General features: G+C 38.7%; 1 protein-coding gene across 3 annotated transcripts in view; it reads left to right on the forward strand.

The window, feature by feature from the left end:
* The first annotated feature begins 2,399 nt into the window (after positions 1 to 2,399).
* The window catches only part of CACNA1D (calcium voltage-gated channel subunit alpha1 D), a 274,845-nt gene continuing 257,238 nt past the window's right edge, over positions 2,400 to 20,006 (forward strand). For all 3 annotated transcript variants that reach the window (XM_081321938.1, XM_081321939.1, XM_081321940.1), the window contains exons 1-3: positions 2,400 to 2,702; positions 10,382 to 10,700; positions 13,769 to 13,874. In XM_081321938.1, the coding sequence (XP_081178064.1) occupies positions 2,660 to 2,702; positions 10,382 to 10,700; positions 13,769 to 13,874 (468 nt within the window). In that variant the 5' untranslated portion in view covers positions 2,400 to 2,659. The remainder of the gene's footprint in view (positions 2,703 to 10,381; positions 10,701 to 13,768; positions 13,875 to 20,006) is intronic.

Genomic DNA, 20,006 nt, shown 5'->3' on the forward strand with positions numbered 1-20,006 from the left:
CATCTTTAACAGCGTGATGATTTATTGATTCCTTTTCTGTATGAAAATAATGGATGCCTCCCTTTTTTTGTGGCAGCCATAATCTGAGACTTACTAAGGTTTTTGGCTTTGAGGTTAAAATGTTTTCTTATTGTTTACACAAAATGGAGGTTTCCAGTTCCTTATTCCATTCAGTCTTTAAAAATTGCATATTAAATTGATGTATTGACAACAGATATTTATGGAGAATGATTATAGGCCATTTGGTCTCATATGAAATGATACTTCTTAATACCTTAAGTGTCCCTGAGGCTATAAATGCCACTGGTACATTTATTGAGATATAAATAAATGTTGCAATTGTAAATACTGTGGGTGGCAACTGACAAATGGTATTTATCTTTTAACATAAGGAAATAATAACAGTCATTATTATCATCCACTAGTTGATCTAATATAAAAATATAGCATCCATCCAGCATTTCCTAAAGCCAGTTTTTTAAAAATCAGTTTTGAAGTTTAGCTCATCCCATAGCATCAATATAGCATGAGAAAAACAATCAAAACACATTTTTCCAGAAGGAATATTCCACCATTTTCAAGCTGCCATAATACTAACAGGAAATACAATTAATTAAAGGTACTGTATACAGATCTCCAAGAGGGCTCAGAAACGAGAATATCCACTAAGTGAAGACTCCCAGAATTTGATGCCAATCAGAAAATGTATGGTGCAATTCAATGTTTGGAAAACTAGAAGCCCATTTTTAATTGGCATCTATGTCTTTTTCAGAAATGTCTTCAGAATTGAAGAACCCCATAGAGATTTACAAAAAAGCACTATATTATTGAAAATATTTTCTGGATATGTGGAGGTGGCAGAGGAATAAAGAACTTGGCCCCAGCAGTTGTGCTTGCCTTTCTTGCTATGGCAAATGAGGGTCTGTATGATCACTCGTGATGACACAAAGGGTGGCTGATGTTAAGCAGGAAGAGGACACAGATAGTCAGTGATCCAGACACAGCTACGTGCAAACACCAAATCAACCTCAGGGACTGGGCTGCTCTCGTATCAGATGATTTGCTTGCAACCATCTCAAAACTGGTTCACAACATTTGTTATTATGGCTCATCTATGTGGCAAGGGGTGTATCTTTCAATTAGTACTCCAAATGTTTTTTTTCATTTCCCCCCATAGTCTATGTATAAAGGGCACACTGATATTCTGCTGTACTATTAAATTATATGTTCCAATCCAACAAAAATACATTTATGGGTGAGAGTAATTAACTTTTTTCACTTTGCGTGTGTGTGCATGTGAGTGTGTGTTTGTGTGTGTACACATACACGCAAAGGGTTTGCAAGTCAGGCTATCTTTCACTGTAGCCTTACATATTTGTAACTACATCATTGTTATTTTTAACCATAAATACCTGCATAGTTATACAAATGTACCCAGTTTTAAAAATAACTTGAAACAGCAATAGGTCTGTATTGTGGTTGATGGCTTCTTTTCCTATGACTTATCAAACTCCACTCTATATTCCCACAATGAGAAAATTATTTACTTACTTCAATGCATTATTAAAATAGTTGACAAAATTGCCACAGAGTGGGAACTGTGACCGGAAACAGATAAAAAAAAGTGGCCTAAGAAATCCAAGAAACACCAGTATAGATGCTACAGGTCTGCATTGTTAACACTTGCCTGCTGTGCAACTGGTGTTGCAAAAACATACCGCACAGTAATACATTATGGATCTCCTGTGGGAAAAGCACGCTTATAACCTAAGGCGAAGAATTCCCACGCTGTATCAGTTTTAAGCTGCTGGAAATTCACAAGCAGGAACGAGACAAGTTCTCGGTATATATTCCAAGCATTTGGAGATAGTCGGTCTCTGATTCCGGAGGCTCATCAATTGAGCTTTTTTTCGCATCAGAGCACTCAGGGTCAGGTCAATTTGCATGTCGAAGTCATTTGCATGCCCGTGGGCGGGGCTTCACGGCAGCCTGCCTGGAAGTCGCTTCTTTCGAAGCATTTCAGTGGCGTCGGGAAGGGAGGGGTTAAGGCCGCGACGCGCACTTTTCTATTTGCGGGGTCAGGCTGGGAGTTCGCGGCGAGGCTGCCCGTCGTACGAAGAAGTCTTTCCCTCGGCCGGGCTCGCCTGGCCAGCCTCCTCGCGCTCCTCCTCCTCCTCCTCCCCGAGCAGCAGGTGGCGGCGGCAGCCACGGCAGCGGCAGGCGCAAGAGAGCTAACCCCGTGGCCGCGACTGTGCGGGAAGCAGCTAGGCAGCGGCTGCGGGAGGAGAGAGAGGCGGCAGCCGGAGACGGAGGGTGCAGCTGTGGCGGCGGCGGGCGGTGGGTTGCTAGGGATGGAGGGCGCCCGTGTCACCCGGATGTGAGTGTCATGTTGGCCCCAACTCGAAGAGGTTCGCAGGCGCCGGCGGCGGCAGAGGGGAAGACCCAGCAGCGGCGGCGGCGGCGGCGGTGGTGGTAGACCCAGCGATCCCGAGCCTTCGCCTCTTGCCAGCCAGCACCACCGTCATGAGGACCGCCGGATAGCGGGCGAGCCAGGTCAGGGCAAGGGCTGGGGCGAGAGGGAAACATCATCGCCCACTCGCTTCGGGAAGAGCCGAGGAAGGAGCTCCCCGCGCCTCGGGGGCCCCCCGAGAAAGTGACCATGCTGCCCCAACAGCTGCTACTGCAGCAGCAGTTCCCTGAAGGTAAGAGAGGCGCCGGACCGAGCGCTCGCTCGCTCCCTCCGCCGGGAAGCAACAAACGCCGACGCGCCGTGCGGGATTAAGTGGCGGCGGATTGGGGGAAACCGGGAGCGCGGTGGATTAGAGAAGGGGGTCGCGGGGAGGATTAAAAGCAGAGGAAGGAAGCCAAGGGATCGAGGGAGCAGGAGGAGGAGGTCAGGGGTTACGGCAAGCTTCCGAGGCGAAGCTGGGCGCGCCGCGAGCGACGCTGCCCTCAACCCGCCGCCTTCTCCTCAGAGCGCCTTGCACTGATTTGGCACGTCTGCCTTTTGCCTCAAAGGCTGCGCTGAGGATGGGAGGGCGAGGGAGGGCAATTGCCCTCGGCATTTGGTGGCGGCGGCGGTGGCGGCTCACCCTACACATATTGGCGAGCGCTCAGGACGACCGAAGGGGCTCGGAGAGGTGATCTGAAGGAAAGCGAGCGCTGCCTTTCTCCTGCCTCCTCCTCCCGCTTGCCAAAGCGCCGAGGGAAAAGAGGCGCAACGGGGCTCGTGTGTATTCCTCGCCTTTGCAAACACACTCAGGGAGACGCTGCTGCTGCCGCTGCCGCCTCACCTCCCTCCCCGGCTCCCGGAGCTGCGTGGAAGTGATTCAGCTTGGATTGACAGGCGCTTTGAGAAAGTGTGTGCGTGCGTGTGTGCCGGAGGGCAAAAAAAAAAAGCAAGCGCGACTCCCTCAGGGAGCCCACCTGCTTCACTTTCAGAGGTCCCTTGCAAAGGAGAAGAGGGAAGGCTGCTGCCTTCTTCCCTGGCATCCTGGCCCAGAAATAGCCAAATAAACAAACAAATGCAAAAATGGAATGTGGGGGGGGTGGGAGGGAGGAAGAAATGATGAAATGATTTCAGGAGAAACCATTGTCGGCTGGATCTGACCGCGTTTGCTCTGGTATGGAGTGATTACAGGCCAGGAGGGCGCTCCGCTCCTTGAATAACCCGATCTTGTTGCTGTGAGAAGCTGCTGTCTGCTCTCCACCTCCTGGATTGCTCTCAGGAGATCTCTTGAGTGAGATTCATTATAGTTTCTTGGTCAGTAAAAGATGCCCTCTACTTCCCACAACTACCTTTACTCAGCTGCACATTAAGGGAGCCATCTTAAACATTCCCATCTCCGCCCTCCCAGTCTCTGTTTTTCACCTCTCTCTATATGCCTGCATACTTGCCTGTAGCTCTGGAGGGGTGGAAAGGGGAGGGACATCACCCAAAAGATAATACTTGGGCTTTATCACTATAATATGGAAAGGAGTGCAGAACACATCCCCCCTCTTTTTTTATTATTATTGCCCTGATGGAAGGGGAAGTGATATTTGTAAAGGAAAGCCCTTCTGTTTCCGTATTATATCTAATCTTCATTGGTCACCTGGACATAATTTCCAACAGAGGCTCTAATTTGTTGTATGTCTTTCCATCTATTTTCTCCACATGAAACCTGAAATTTAGAAGGTCTTCTTGTCCACTTGGTAGTTTCATATATATTTCAAGCACTAAAGCTCCCTTACATAGTTTGTTGTTTCTCGTTTGTAACTTTGAGAATCCTTCTGAATTTATAATTACCTCAGTTTCATTGCTCATTTCATTACGATTGTGTTTAGCATTTTTCATCAGATTTTTGTTAAAGTTAAGTGGCAGGCCAAAGTGAAATGCCACAGAAAAGCCAAATTAAGATAGTGGCTCAAGACAACTTTTGTACAATGTGTTTATTACTCTATTTTAGTTCATGTATCTCTATATTCATTTATTTAATTATATTTAAATGTATTTTTAATTTTGCAAATACCTGGAAATGCTTTGGGTGAGAGGCAGCATATAAATAATTGATAAAAAATATTTAAAAGGTAATATTAGTAAACTATTAGTGAAGACCATAGAGATGAGATTAACAAAGACACAACATGGTCCTAAATTGTAGTATATGTACTACTCATTAAGCAACTGTTCACAGAAATAACAGTGATAAAAAATAACTTTATGACCAGTCCTAACATTTATGACCTTTGCAGATCTGCAAAGCAAAGAAAGGTTGAACATCAGAAGCACACTGACAGTTTTACTAATCACCACTTCACTTAATGAGTTAATGACTGAATTGCTGGCCCCAAATATTGTTGCTAAATGAAGACTAGCTGTAAGAGCTTTTTCTGTTTCTATACTCTGCATTAAAGCTTTGAAAGGCTTTCTTCTGCATTTTTCTTATATTAGCTCAGAGTTTTTATGTCCCTGTTTTTGTATTACTAACTTCAAAATATATCTAACAGTTCAGGAATTACTGTTGGATACTTTACTGAAAATACTTCTATAGTGGTTTGACTTGGTAGGTCAATGCACAGTAACAGAAGTTCTCCACAATTGCTGTGGCAGACTGTAAATCCAGAAAATATGAACAAGAATTCAAAACACAGAGGAAGAGTTTTATGGATGTATGCCAAACCATAGGCCGCAAGTGGAGTCATAATATGAATTACATATTCAAAGAATTAATCATGTAGAAAACATTTACAGATTTTATTCACAAGACTCAGGACTTTTTTTCTTAATTTGTTTTACTTCAGCAGCTTTTAACTGCTTATGCCCTGTTAGTAATTTGGCTAGAAATGAACGTGGATTAAGACAACCCTGTCCAGATACCCATGCACTGCTTTGGCCATGGTGATGGCTTAATATTTGACTTGGACTGTTTGTTACCACAACTTCTGATTGATGGCTCCCGTTTTGTCCTTGCCCAGCCCTACCATTGCCATGCAAAAAAAAAAACAAAAACAACACACACATTCTAGTGAGAGACAAGTTCGCTGACAATGGGCTCCAGCACAAGTCCAAAAGCTCAGAAGACTATAAAACCATTGGTCCTGGTGACCGGCCAGATTGGATCCTAAAAAAAAATAAGTTTTACCATTTTCTTGTCACTACTTGAATAGAAGGGGAAAGTGGCAGAATTTCACTTACTTTAAAAACAAACAAAAACAAAGGTAGTTTAAACTTGCTCAATTCCATTGATAAATGGGAAGGGACGGAGGGAGGGAGGAAGAGAGGGAAGGAGGGAGAGAGGAAGGAAGGAATGAAAGAAGGACAGAAGGAAGGAAGGAAGGAGTAAGTCCAGTTTTCAGCTTTTCACCTGTGAACTTGTTAAAGAAAATGACAATGTGAGCAACAAAAACAGTGATTCAGAGTACATCTTCCCTACGGGCCACAACAACTGGTTGGAGAAGAGGGGTTTGGTTTTGAAAGCATGCAAACCAGGCAGCATGGACTGAACCAATGCAGATGGAAAACAGGTTTTGACAGAAAGCCAGAAAACATGGCTGGAGGTTACATAGGAGTGGATTGAGGATGATATGCCCTCTATAAATGGTGCGTGGGTTATGCTCACACTGGAGTAAACTGGACATATGGATTTGTCCAGAGATTGACACTTTCAAAGACAGAGCAGCAACCTTTTTTACACAGCAATACTGAACATCTTTACTGCACACACATGGAAGAACAGCTCTACCCATCTGTGACACAATTCTCTAGGCTGAATATTCAATCTGGCATTAGTCATCAAAGTGGAAAGAGGTGCCACCAATGGGAGCCTCTATTGTAGGATAATGAGTGTTGAACTACAAACAGGCTGACACAGGTTCAGCTCTGCACATATTCAGTATCTTCCAATATTTTTATGGATACAAAACAGAGCAGGAAAATAACTTGATTTATTAATTTTATAGGACCAGCCAATTGCCTAGAGATTCAGTAATACAGGATGTTTTGCTCTTCTGGAGAAGGATAAGATAACAATGTAACGAATAAAAACAATGATTTATTCTTAGATACATGGTTGTTCAAAATGAGAGTTTTTAAACTTCATATTGGATACCCCCTCTCCCCCAAAATTAATGGACTGAGTTCCTAAGTTTGGTCTTTCATTCATTATTAAATCATGTTTGGATGGAATCATTTTCCAGACTCAGGTAGGGAAAAGAAAGAAACAGATTTCGGTGATCTTTCTTTCTTTCTTTCTTTCTTTCTTTCTTTCTTTCTTTCTTTCTTTCTTTCTTTCTTTCTTTCTTTCTTTCTTTCTTTCTTTCTTTCTTTCTCTCTCTCTCTCTCTCTCTCTCTCTCTCTCTCTCTCTCTCTCTCTCTCTCTCTCTCTCTCTCTCTCTCTCTCTCTCTCTCTCTCTCTCCTTTCTTTCTGCATGTTGTGTTACCTGCACAATAGAGTTTAGAAGAATCCTGAAAGATCACACATGAGCATTGTAATGATGTTCACTATTCTATCATTGCTTCCAAGATTTTCCTGCCAACTCGCAATTTGTCAGTGTCAACTGTGATTTTGACAGCCCCAAACTGGAAGCCATAAAGGTAGTCCTCGACTTACAACAGCTCATTTAATGACTGTTCAAAGTTACAGTGGCACTGAAAAAAATAACTCATGACCATTTTTCACGCTTATGATCATTGCTACAACCCCATGGTCATGTGATCAAAATTCAGATGCTTGACAACTGATTCATATTTATGACAGTTGCACTGTCATGTGATCACCTTTTGCGATCTTCTGACATGCAAAATCAGTGGGGAAACCAGACTCACAGACAACCCTGTTACTAATTTAACAATTGCAATAATTCACTTAACAACTGTAGCAAGAAAAGTCATAAAAATGGGACAAAATTCACTTAACAGCTATCTCACGTAGCAACAGAAATTTTGGGTTCAGTTGTGGTTGTAAGTTGAGGATTACCTGTATTTTGTTTTTGGCTTCTAAGTCTGTTAGAAGAGAAATGAGGCAATTTCTGGATCACATGTAACACATCGTGCTAAACAAAGTGCAGGAATAGCTTCTTTGGTTTCTTTAGTTGCTTAACTTAGCAGGAACAGTCAACTGGGAGCTCCTTTATGACCTCATAATTCTTTGAAAGTGCCTTTGTTTTCTACCCTGTGGTTGCCGTTTGTTCAAAATAGGGCAGGAAAGTGAAATATTGTATGCAGAACAGTACTGCAGTGTGGATGAAATCTGTATTCCATCTCATAGTTACGTTTTCAATATCCCCCATCTGTCTTAATATGAGAGCAATTCGGAAATAAACCTCCATTTGGTTATCAATGACAGACACTCGTGGATAAAGAACTTTTATTTTTATTTTTTATTGAAAAGTTTTTCAATACATTTTATCTTTAACAAACCAACCCCTCCCCACCCCCTCCCCCCCTTCCCAACCCAGCCCAACCCTCCCCCCCTCCCCTTCCCCCCTCCCCGACTTCCCAGAGCTAAATACAAGGTATAAAAGTAAAAAAAACAATCATAAACTACCATATGCTAACAACAATAAGCTATTAGGTCTATCGCACTTTAGCTCTTATAAAATGATTACAAGCAATATAAATATCACATCAATACTTATTCAAATGCTAAATGAAACTTTTTAGTCCCATATTTATTCTGGATGTAATCAATCCATTTTTTCCACTCCACGATATATCGTTGTTGCGAATGGTCTTTCAAATACGCTAAAATCTTTGCCATTTCCGCCAGGTTAGAAACTTTTAAAGTCCATTCCTCTAAAGTCGGCAGTTCTTCCTTCTTCCAGTATTGCCCTATTAAAAGTCTTGCTGCCGTAATTAAGTTCAACATCAACTTAGAGTCCACAACAGTAGTGTCAGTAATAATGCCCAATAAAAACAATTGCGGACAAAACTTTATCCTTTTCTTAAATATCTTCTGCATATTCCACCAGATTTTAATCCAAAATGCTTTAACCTTTTTACAGGTCCACCATATGTGAAAATACGTCTTCGCCACCACACCTCCAACATTTAGGCTGGTAGTTCGGATACATACTTGCAAGCTTTTTGGGATCTAAATGCCACCTATAAAACATTTTATAAAAGTTCTCTCTTAAATTTTGAGCTTGCGTAAATTTTACGTTTCTCATCCAGATCTTTTCCCAAGTATCCATTGTAATAACTTCTTGAATATTCTGAGCCCATTTTATCATGCAATCTTTAACAAAGAACTTTTATTATACATAGTGGAAAACTACAACAATATATTACTTTTCAACATAATCGCCATTCAAATTGAGGCACTTGTCATAACGTCTTACAAGGTTGGAAAATCCTTAGTAGTCGCTCAGTGCCAAATCTGGACTATTGGGGGGAGATAAAACATTCCAATGGAACTGCTTCAAAACACCACACCAGTCAGCATGCCTCGACACTTGTTATGGATGGCTTGTCTGAGTTTTCGTAACATTTCACAGTGGACTTCTAAACTGATGGTCAAACCACGCTCCATGAAATTTACTAGCAGTACTCCTTCGGCATCTTCACATTTGGCGGGATTTTCTATGGCACCACTTCTGGTGTGTTGGTCCAAAATAATACTCGCCTGCACACCACTAGACTCACCCAAGAATTTTTGAAGCAGTTCCATTGGGATGTTTTTGATCACACACCCCCCATAGTCCAGATTTGATTCTGAACAATTACTACTAAGGAATTTCAAACCTTGTAATACGTTATGACAAGTGCTTCAATTTGAATGGTGATTATGTCAAAAAATAATGTAATTTTCTAATTTTCTAATGTGTATAATAAAAGTTCTGAATCTGGGAGTGTCTGTCACTGATAACCAAATGGAGATTTATTTCAGAATTGCCCTCGTAATTGGTATTTTGCAACTTATTGTCATGGATTTACTAACTCAGTCACTTCAATTATTGTTTCCCCTATGTTCTTGATTCTTCTTTCACTTGTTTTTGAGTTTACACTTCCTAAAGCCAAACTTCAAAATACAATTTGAAGAGACAAGCTCCTATCAGTTTCCTCAAGTTGAGATGTGATAGAGGGACTATGTCAGATTCTGAATTCACATTGTATTTTGGAAGAAACCCAAGGCCAAAGAAAAGACACTGCCACTTGAAAAAAGAATAATTAGCAACAACCAGAAACAATGCCAACCAAAGTGCATGGATTCATATTTTTCATACTTGGTATATGTAATGGGTAAGCAAGATTAATGAATCCAGATTTCAGTGGTGGCAGGAGTTGTCTCTTAGAAATCAGTGGAACAAGTTATTCATTATTAACTGTATTAGTTTCTATGGAAGTACCATTTAATAATCAAATATTTTAAAGAGTATTACAGATCATGTTTCTAGCGGAATATTTCTTTTTGGATATTTCATTTGAGTTTCCATAGTAATAGATATATTACACATCAGTGAATATCTAATGTTGCTCATATATTCAGAGCAAGAGAAGACCACTTTAATGAGATGCTTTTATTTGAATTCCTGTTCTGAGCAGGGTGGGTTGGACTGGCCTTTTGATTCTAAGACAATGAACACTTAAGTTAACACTCTAAGGAAGGAAGAAATTAGATTCCCCCCTCCCCGCTTCTAAAATAGGTGATGTTCAGCTTCTTAAAGATATATCTAAATGGGAAATTTCTTAGCTTGGCAAAGCATTAGATACATATGCCTGAGATGCTTGTTCCTGAATCTTTTAACTTCAGTAGAAAGGGTCTGTTGTTTTTTGTGTTTTTTTTAAAGAAAAGGCCTCAAACTTCCACCAAAACCTGGTTTTTTTCAAGACGTTTGAAGGAACTGGATGATTTCAGAAAAAGGTAAATTAATTTTCTTCTTCTCTTTTGTTTTCCCACAGAAGCAAGCTATGCAAATAGCACCAGAATTCCTCTTCCTGGTGACAGCCCAGCACTCCAGCCGAACAACACAGCACCTACCAAGCAAAGGGTGCTATCTTGGCAAGCTGCAATTGATGCTGCTAGACAAGCTAAGGCTGCCCAAGGCATGAGCACCACCCCAGCTCAACCTGTAGGATCTCTGTCCCAAAGAAAGCGTCAGCAATATGCCAAGAGCAAAAAACAGGGTAATACATCTAATAGTCGGCCAGCCCGTGCTCTTTTCTGTCTATCCCTCAATAACCCACTCCGAAGAGCCTGCATTAGTATAGTCGAATGGAAGTATCCTTTCACTCAGAGTTTGTTTTATTTCCAGTTCTCTGAGGACTTGAACTTCATATCAGAAAGACACACGTGGGAAACACACTAGAGAGTATGACAGCATCTTTTGCCAGACTGAAATAATATTGTCCTTAAAGTGTTTATTGGAGGTACTGACTGGTCACCCTTGACTAGGACAAGGGCTTTCTCAATGATAGAATCACCAGTATGGAGTTCATGACCCACAGAAGTCTAGAATCCTCCATATCTGCTTTCTTTTAAGTGTCCAAAAACTTATTTTCACTCATTTTTTTCTTTTCTAGTATTTTTTTAAAAATATTGCTGGCTTGATATATTTACCTTTTACATTAAACACTATGGTTTCTTGGGTGTTGTAATATATAGCTTTTATATTCTATTGTAAAGCTTTTGAAAATAATTTTGGATTTAAATCTTTATTGTTTGCTGTCATGGTAGACTTGCTAGAATGTGTGGGTTATAAATATGATAAATTACCTTTCCCTTCCTAATTAAGGTCAGCCCAGTATCAGCTGTTCCAAGCTAATGTTTCTTATGTCCAATGACCCGGCAGTAAGTCCCATTAAATAAGTGGTAATTACTTCATGGAAGAAGTGTAAATAATACAATTTATGTTTCTAATTTCATTTAAATTAATGTATGCATTCAGTCAGTGTTGAGTTTTCAGTGGAATTTTATGCATGAATTGCAACTTTCATAAAATATCTGTGATTTTTTCTTATTGGACATAGCTTTTTCTTAGATTGTTCTCCCTTAAAAACTGATCACTTTGTGCATATGTAAAATTAATGTACACAAATTGGATTAGATACAAAAATTCTATAGAAAAAGAAGCATTTCCATCAGTGGAATGGAATTTTTGGATTTAACCCAATGTACTTTATATTATAGTTGGATATTGTTTCAACTGAGTCAGCATTTACTGGGCATATTTTGAGGTCAATCAGCACTTACTTATTTACGTCATTGTATGCTGCCTAATCCCATAGATCAGGGGTCTGCAACCTTGACAACTTTAAGACTTGTGGACTTCAGCCCCCAGTCCACAAGTCTTAAAGCTGTCAAGGTTGCAGACCCCTGCCATAGATTCTAAGAGGCTAATAATTTGACCATAAAATGAATCATCCACCCAAAAGATACCCCCCCCCCAAATATATTCCTCAATACTTCAGAATTAGAATGAAAACCAGAACATCCATATAATTTGCTACCTTTATGCTCTCTGGATTGCAAGGCTACCAGTGAATGGCTACTAAGATTATCCCAAATTGCATGAAGGTTTCTTAAAGTGACAGGAACATGCCTCACTCAAAGAAGTATTCATTACTGCTCAAATCCAACTTCCTGCCACTTCATGGGAGATGTTAACCACAAAGGGCAGTAATCCAAATGGAAATTGATGATAATAATACTATAGACAGTTCTCTCTGCTTCCTCAAGATTGGCAGGCTCAAATAATTCCAGATGGCCTTCCAGGATGAAGACCCAGTTATTTCTATTGTTATTGTCTAGATGGAGTCCATGTCCTCTTAAATCTGAGTGGTTTTATTGAACAAATGCCCACCAAATCAGTATTTAACTAGAGATTGCAAATAGGGATGGAAGAGCAAATGATGTCATTGCATTGTGACATCATTATGGAAATGATCCAGATTGTATAATTCATATTATTGGTTTTATGTCATAATCACAATCTGGGTCATTTCCATGATGATGTCACATGACACAAAGGACATGACATCATTTATTCATCCATTCCTCTTTGCAATTTTCAAAGTATCTGAAGATTTAATTTTAAGAATTTGAAGTCAGGTAACAATATACATCAGGGGTGTCAAACTGCTGGCCCGTGGGCCAGATGTATCGTGGCAAAACTGCGCCCACCCCATTGCTGGCAATGGGAAAAAAATCGTGATACATCATGACACGTCACAAAACGTTGTGAGTTTGACATCCCTGATATACATAATAGAGGAGAGTTGGCTTCTAATTAGTTTGTTGTGATTTCTTGGGATAAAGTAGTAACCAGAGGTGTTTTCAAGGAGATATGTGGAAAAGGATGCAAAGTATCAACTACATATCAATTACACCATGAGGCTCACTGTCATCATTTTGTCAATGTGTTATGGAGTATGATGGGGGCTGAGTTTGCATCGTGTTTGGATAAGGCCTTTTTTGTCATTGACAAAAGTGCTGAATCCTGCAGGTGCCTCTGTTAGTAAGTGATGTACCTTTGCATCTACTATGCTCATTCTCAGTAATAAAAAAGTTTGATTTAGTATTTGGTATCTCAAAAATAAGTACAGGATAGTGATTAAATTGCTGAACTGCCCTGAGCCATGAGTATGCTTCGGGCTCTTCATTCTTTCTCAGATGAATCTACCTCATAGATTAGCTGTTGTGAGGGTGAAATGAAAGAATAGTAGAGCAATTTCACTATTATTGGAAGCAACCTGATGTCTAATGATTCTGAAGCTTTATCCTGTTGACTGAATCTTTGGTAGGCTGGAAATGAAGAAGAGAGATTCTTGCTTTGTACTTGCTTTTTCCTGGTTCTTCTTTGATGGGAACTATGGGCAGTTAAGTCCAATAAATTTGTGGGTAACTAGGTAGGAATAGCTTGATATAGACAACTCTGGCTTGGTATTATTCTGTTACTTGTATTTGAGTTCCATTAGTGCTAGTGGTAACTATGATAGACGTGGAGTAGCAAAATTATTTGAAAACATTTTTATAATGATTAAGCATTACTGATTAGATATCTATGCAAGCTACACTATTGTTTAAAAACTATACTATGAAAAACGTGATGTGAAGTAATAAGAAAATGAAAGGCCCAATTGCTCAAAGACAATTAACATGGGAACATAATTGTCTGTGGAAGGTAGCTGTCAATTTCATCAATCACAAAACAAAATCAAACAATAGGAGCATGCTATTTTAACTTCAGAAAGATGTTTCTTGTATATAATGAAAAAAATAATGCAAAATAGTATTATGACAAATATTTATATATCTATAACTGAATGTTCCTTAACAAGATCTTTAAGACCGTTTGACATATTTATATTACTGGCTATTTTTGCCAATTGTGTGGCCTTAGCTGTTTACATCCCATTTCCAGAAGATGATTCTAATTCAACAAACCATGATTTGGTAAGTAGGATTTTTACCTTTATATTTAAAGTGTATTTTAAATATTTTAAAAAAAATTAAATTTATTTTTTTTAAATTTGCTCAGGCTCCCCTTAAAAGTTAGAAAGAATTATTTAGTCAGATGAAAAATGTGATTCAACATTTAACCATTAAATGTATTACTTTGCAAGTTCTGATAGGCATATTCTGGTTTCTAAAACAATAAGATGTATTACCAGGTGAATGGTAATTGGATTTATAGGTGGCTGCTGTTTAATCTTACATGCTGTTTGCTGTGTCAGTACTCTCTGTTGTTTTATATCTGGCTGTCACATGAACTTTTATTTCTCTATTCATTTTGTTTTGATTGCTTCCTTGCTATCAATAGAAAATATTGAATATATTTTCAAGACAGGAATAATATTCCAGAAAATAACTTATATGTATAATTGCCTTCCTAATCAGATAATTGGTTACATTAGGAAGAATGCTGTTCCTTTAAAGGAAGTGTGGTAGCAAGAAGGTATTCATATAAGTAGATGTATGTTAAAATTATAGACTTGGCTCCTGCTAGCAAAAAGTGTCTTCCAAGCATGGAAGGATGGTTTCTCATTTAACAGAGAAGGCGTGAAGGAAAACATTTTTTCCAGAGATTGCATCAGTTTTATGTACACTCATAATATTTTTTATTGAAATAAAAATAAGAAAAACTAAGGAAAAATTTAAAAATAGAAAAAAATAAATGCAAAAAAAAGAAAGGGTAAGGGAATACAGAAAATAAATAAAAATCAAACAACAACACACATATAAATTCACTCTAGAACAGGGATGTCAAACTCTCAATGTCACGTGATGTGTCGCGATGTATCGCAACTTTTTTTCCATTGCCGGCAATGGGCTGGGCGTGGTTTCGCCATGACGCGGCCAGCCCACAAGCCGGCAGTTTGACACCCCTGCTCTAGAAGAATTTAAGGATATTTGGGAACAATGTACATTGAACTTACTGTCTGATGCAATAAAAACTGGCTTAAAAGAGGAGATAGAAGGCGATGTAACCCAAAGCAGTCTGTTTTGGACAGATTTAAAATTGACAGGATACGAGGATGATATTGACAAAATGTTATACAGAACAGGACTTACAAATGAAACTGGATGAAGTTTTAACTGTTAAAAGAAACACACAAATGATAAATCAGAAGAGTGACTTTGACTTGGACAATAGTCTTACTTTGGATTTACAAAAAAATGTGTTATACTTATGAAGGAATTTTTGAGGAAAGGAAAAGAGAGAAGAAATCAGTTTTTGGGATATTACTAAAAGGAATAATCAAGACCTTGAAAACAAAAGTTAATAAAGTTGATTTATTCTATGAAGGTTAAACTGTCTATGATCCTTTTTTTAAAGAGTTGTTAATGGGTTTTTCTTGAATTGGACTCAGTGAAGAGACTCTTAAGATTTGTTAGTAGATATGAAATGGGAAGAACAGAGTTTTGTTTTATTTTTTTTAAAAAATGATAATTTATGGTATTAAAATTGAGGGGAGATGAAAAGAAGATGATAACTTAATTTGTGGGCTATCATTTGAAGGGATTAAATATTAATATTTAATTTGTTTCTAGTAGCTCTTAATGGAATTTTTCTTGATTAAGATGGAATGATGAATTTTTAAACTTTATACATATAAGACATAGGAAGGTTTTTCTTCTTTTGTGTTTTTAGATAAAATGACATGGTATTGTGTAAAGAAAAAGAAATATGAAATTGGTTTACCTATTTAAAGTTAATATACATATGTTGTTATTTCTGGTAGCTCTTAATGGAGTTTTGCTGATTCAGATTGAAAGATGAGGCTTTATTTGCCAATAGATAAAATGTGAGATATGGGATGAAGAGATTTTTGGCTAAAATAATTAGATAAAGTGTTGAATTATTGTAAATGTTTGTACTTGTCTTGATGAAAGAGGAAGGCATTCTTTCAATTCTGTGTACATTCATGTAATATGCTTACAGCTAACTATGATTTCATTAAAATTTTGCCTAGAGACTTCTCAACACAAGTGTACAGTTGTAAAGTATCTGTCCATGGCTTGCTTTTAGGTTGCTGGGTCTTCCAGGTGGAAAATGATGGTTTCTTTTGGCTGCAGTGTGCCAGAAAAGAAACATATGGCTGGTTTTAAGCTCCTCTTTGTGGCTTGGTCCACCGTGAAGAAACCATTGGGCCATTTTCAGTGCTAATCATGGCAATTGAAAAACAAACCAATTATGAGTGGTGACTACCATACACAACTAAGAGCAAAATGACCATGCTTTTCAACCAAAATTGATACACTGTGCCTAGATAGGTGGTAGTAATCTCCACTGTATTTAATAGGATGTTTTTAATTAGATTTGCATTGTTATTTGTGATGTAACTGCAAAAGATACCCCAAAGATTTATGGTTTTATGAAAATGCAATTTTTTAAATATCCTGCACTTATTAAATGAATATAACTATTGGAAATTTTTATCGCTATGCTGGCCTTTCAAACGTGGGTGCAAAATTAAAGGTGTTAATTTAAAATGTTAAAAGCCATGTTGCACTGTTGCACCCTTTTGTATGTGTGTATAACATTGTGATACTGCTTTCTTTATTTGACTCCTCTTGCCCCTCCCCATACCTCTGTGGCTTTTCCCACTATAAATCAAATTGCTGATGTATTATAATGACACCCCCCTATACCTATACCATACCATACCTTACCATACCGCACTGTACAATGTTAACATATTAAGAACTAGTTTGGTGTAATGGTTAAGGCATCAGGCTAGAAACCAGGAAACCATGAGGTCTTGTCCCACCCAAGGCACAAAGCCAGCTGGGTGACCTTGTCCCAGTCATTTTCTCTCCACCTTATGAAGGACAAAAGGGCAAACCACATCTGAAAAACCTCAGAAATTGGACACAACTGAACAGAAGGGAAAAAATGACAATATTACCATATTATGAGTATGGTAATACTCTGTAACAAGTATTGCATTTGTGTGTAATTATACGAGAATTCTAATTCTGCAGAGTTATTTCATATTCTCTTGCTTTGGATTCTGTCATGATCCTGAGACAATGGAAGTAACCATGAATATTCAGTGATCAAAAATCTGTGATGTGGCACTAATTCAAAGACTTGTCCTAGAGTAGGGGTCAGCAACCTGAAACAGTGAAAGAGCCACTCGGAACCGGTTCCCTCACAAAAGGAAAAACTGGGAGCCGCAAAAAATGTGTGCACGTGCGCATACATGCGCGCATGCGCAGAACAGGGTTTGACTGAAGAGTGGAGCCAAGGCAAGATATGCACCTACCCTGCATATTTGAATTGATTGGTTGAACTTTTTTAGTCCCACTTCTTTTTGGACTGCACATGTCAGAGGACTGGGAGCCGTAGGAGATGGCTGAAAGAGCCGCATGCGGCTCCGGAGCCGCGGGTTGCAGACCTGTGTCCTAGAGGCATGTGACATGACTATATCTATTATCCAATGAATTGTTTCTGGAAACTTGAGATGAAATGCCTTCATTTTCGAATGCCTTCTGTGTTGTGTGGTAACTTTTATGTAGAAGTTAATTGAAAACTGAGAGGATTTAAAGTAAAGCTGCAGCTGTTTAAATGACCATTTAGAACAGCTATTTAATGGTCTGATTGATGCCATATAGTGGTCATCCAGATTTGGGAGCTCAGAGTTGGAGAAGGAGGCACCTTATTGTTACTTTAAATATAGACATTTGAATAATCCTTAACAAGTTGATAGTCATGTTTGTTGATTGTATTGCTGTTTTCTGGAGATCCTGTCTCTCTGTCTACCTAGCTACAATGTAACTATTATATACATCTGACTCCTACATCATTTAACTGTACTATTGTGTGACAACATTTTATTATAGCATAAGCCTTTGAGAACTACCACCTTTTTCTTGGGATGCATAAAGTCATATGCAGATAAAACCTGATAATACTGCATGAGTGTAGTGAAAGCACTTCATTATATTCACAAACGCTTAATGCAGTAATACATTCTGGGGCACTGCACATCCTCTTCACGACCTGTTTTCCTTGTTACCTTCTGGAAGGAGGCTTTGTGGTAGAACATCCAGGTTTGATCCATATAGTATTAACCTTGTGAACTCTAAAACTTCCTCCTTCCGTTATGTATTCAAGATGGACAGTTATTAATAATTTTATGTTACTTATGTGTAAGGGTGTAGGTCAATACATATGTTGTATATAGTATGTTTAAATGTGTGTTATGTATGTGTACACTTTGAGAGCAAACAACTAAATTTCATTTTTAATGGCTGGTTTTAAATAGCCAGTACAAAATACTGGTTTGATTTATTGAAAAATAATCTGTGTATATTTTTGTACAAAGAAGACACTATTGAAAAGCCATTTAAAACTGTTACCTGTTTTATTAGAAAATGCTGTATATATACAGTAATTTGAGGGTGAACTTTCATCCTCATCCTACACCCGAGTTACAGATATTCGCCACTACTACATACAGTAATTTGGTATGTTTTATACAGGTTCATTTCTTCAGGATAATACAAAACTTCTGGAAACAAAAACTTGTAGAAGAATAGTCTGTTGGATCAATTATCTAACCTAAAGGATTATTTTGTTTTAAAACTTTAGGACTTAGATTTCTACTTTGCATTGAGAAGTCTATATAAATAACAAGTATTGTTGTTGGTGTGAGTGGGACATTTAGATTTCATATATATGTCTTCTAAGCAAAGAGTAAGTTTCTTTTTTTCTATCTGAGGGTTGATTTCTTTCAAACATGCTTTCAGCTCTTAAAATCTTTTGTTTTAATAAATTCAGAATTACACTGCTTTCCTGGAAACAGCAAATGTGAGTTCTATATAGTTTGTACATACATACCTTTTAACACAGATATATGTTTCATATTGTGTATGTATGTGTGTGTGTGTGTACATGTATATATATATATATATATATATATATATATATATATATACATATATATGTCAAATGTTAACTATTTAGATTACCTTGCTAGGCCCCAGTCATGGGGCAAATCTTTATTTCCTGTTTTCAGCCTTATCTCAAAGGCCATCGAAGAGGCTGTAGTCACACCAGACAGTTCATATATTTGTGTAAATTACTAACAAAGAATTAAGCATTTCAGTTTCCCTTAATTCTTTGTTAGTAATTTACACACACACACACACACACACACACATAATCCCTTCATGGATTACTGCTTTGTCGTGGCGAAGGGGCTTGCGTAATTCAGTGAAGCTATGAGCTATACCGTGCAGGGCCACCCAAGATGAAAAGGTCATAGCAGAGAGTTCTGACAAAACGTGATCCACTGGAGAAGGAAATGGCAACCCACTCCAGTATCTTTGCCATGAAAACCCTATGGACAGTACCAAAAGGCAAAACGATAGGACGCTGGAAGATGAGCCCCTCAGGTTGGAAGGCGTCCAATGTGCTACTGGGGAAGAGCAGAGGGCTAGTACTAGTAGCGTCAGAAAGAATGAAGCGACTGGGCCAAAGCCGAAAGGATGTCAGCTGTGGATGTGTCTGGTGGTGAAAGGAAAGTCCGATGCTGTAAAGATTTTTTCTCCATAGGAACCTGGAATGTAAGATCCATGAATCAAGGAAAGCTGGACGTGGTCAAACAAGAGATGACAAGACTGAACATTGACATCTTAGGTATCAGCGAACTAAAATGGACAGGACTGGGTGAATTTAATTCAGATGACCATCAGGTATACTACTGCGGGCAAGAATCCCTCAGAAGAAATGGAGTAGCCTTCATAGTCAATAAAAGAGTAGGAAAAGCAATACTGGGATACAGAATGATCTCAGTTCGAATCCAAGGCAAACCATTCAATATCACAGTAATCCAAGTCTATGCCCCAACCACTAGTGCTGAAGAGGATGAAACTGACCAGTTCTATGAAGCCCTACAGCATCTTATAGTATTAACACCAAAAAATGATGTCCTTATCATCATGGGGATTGGAATGCTAAAGTAGGAAGCCAAAAGATAACCAGAATAACAGGCAAGTTTGGCCTTGGAGTACAAAATGAAGCAGGGCACAGGGTGATAGAATTTTGTCAAGAGAATACGATGGTCATAGCAAACA

The sequence above is a fragment of the Vipera berus genome (assembly GCF_964194415.1).
Source record: "Vipera berus genome assembly, chromosome: 2".
NCBI lineage: Eukaryota > Metazoa > Chordata > Lepidosauria > Squamata > Viperidae > Vipera > Vipera berus.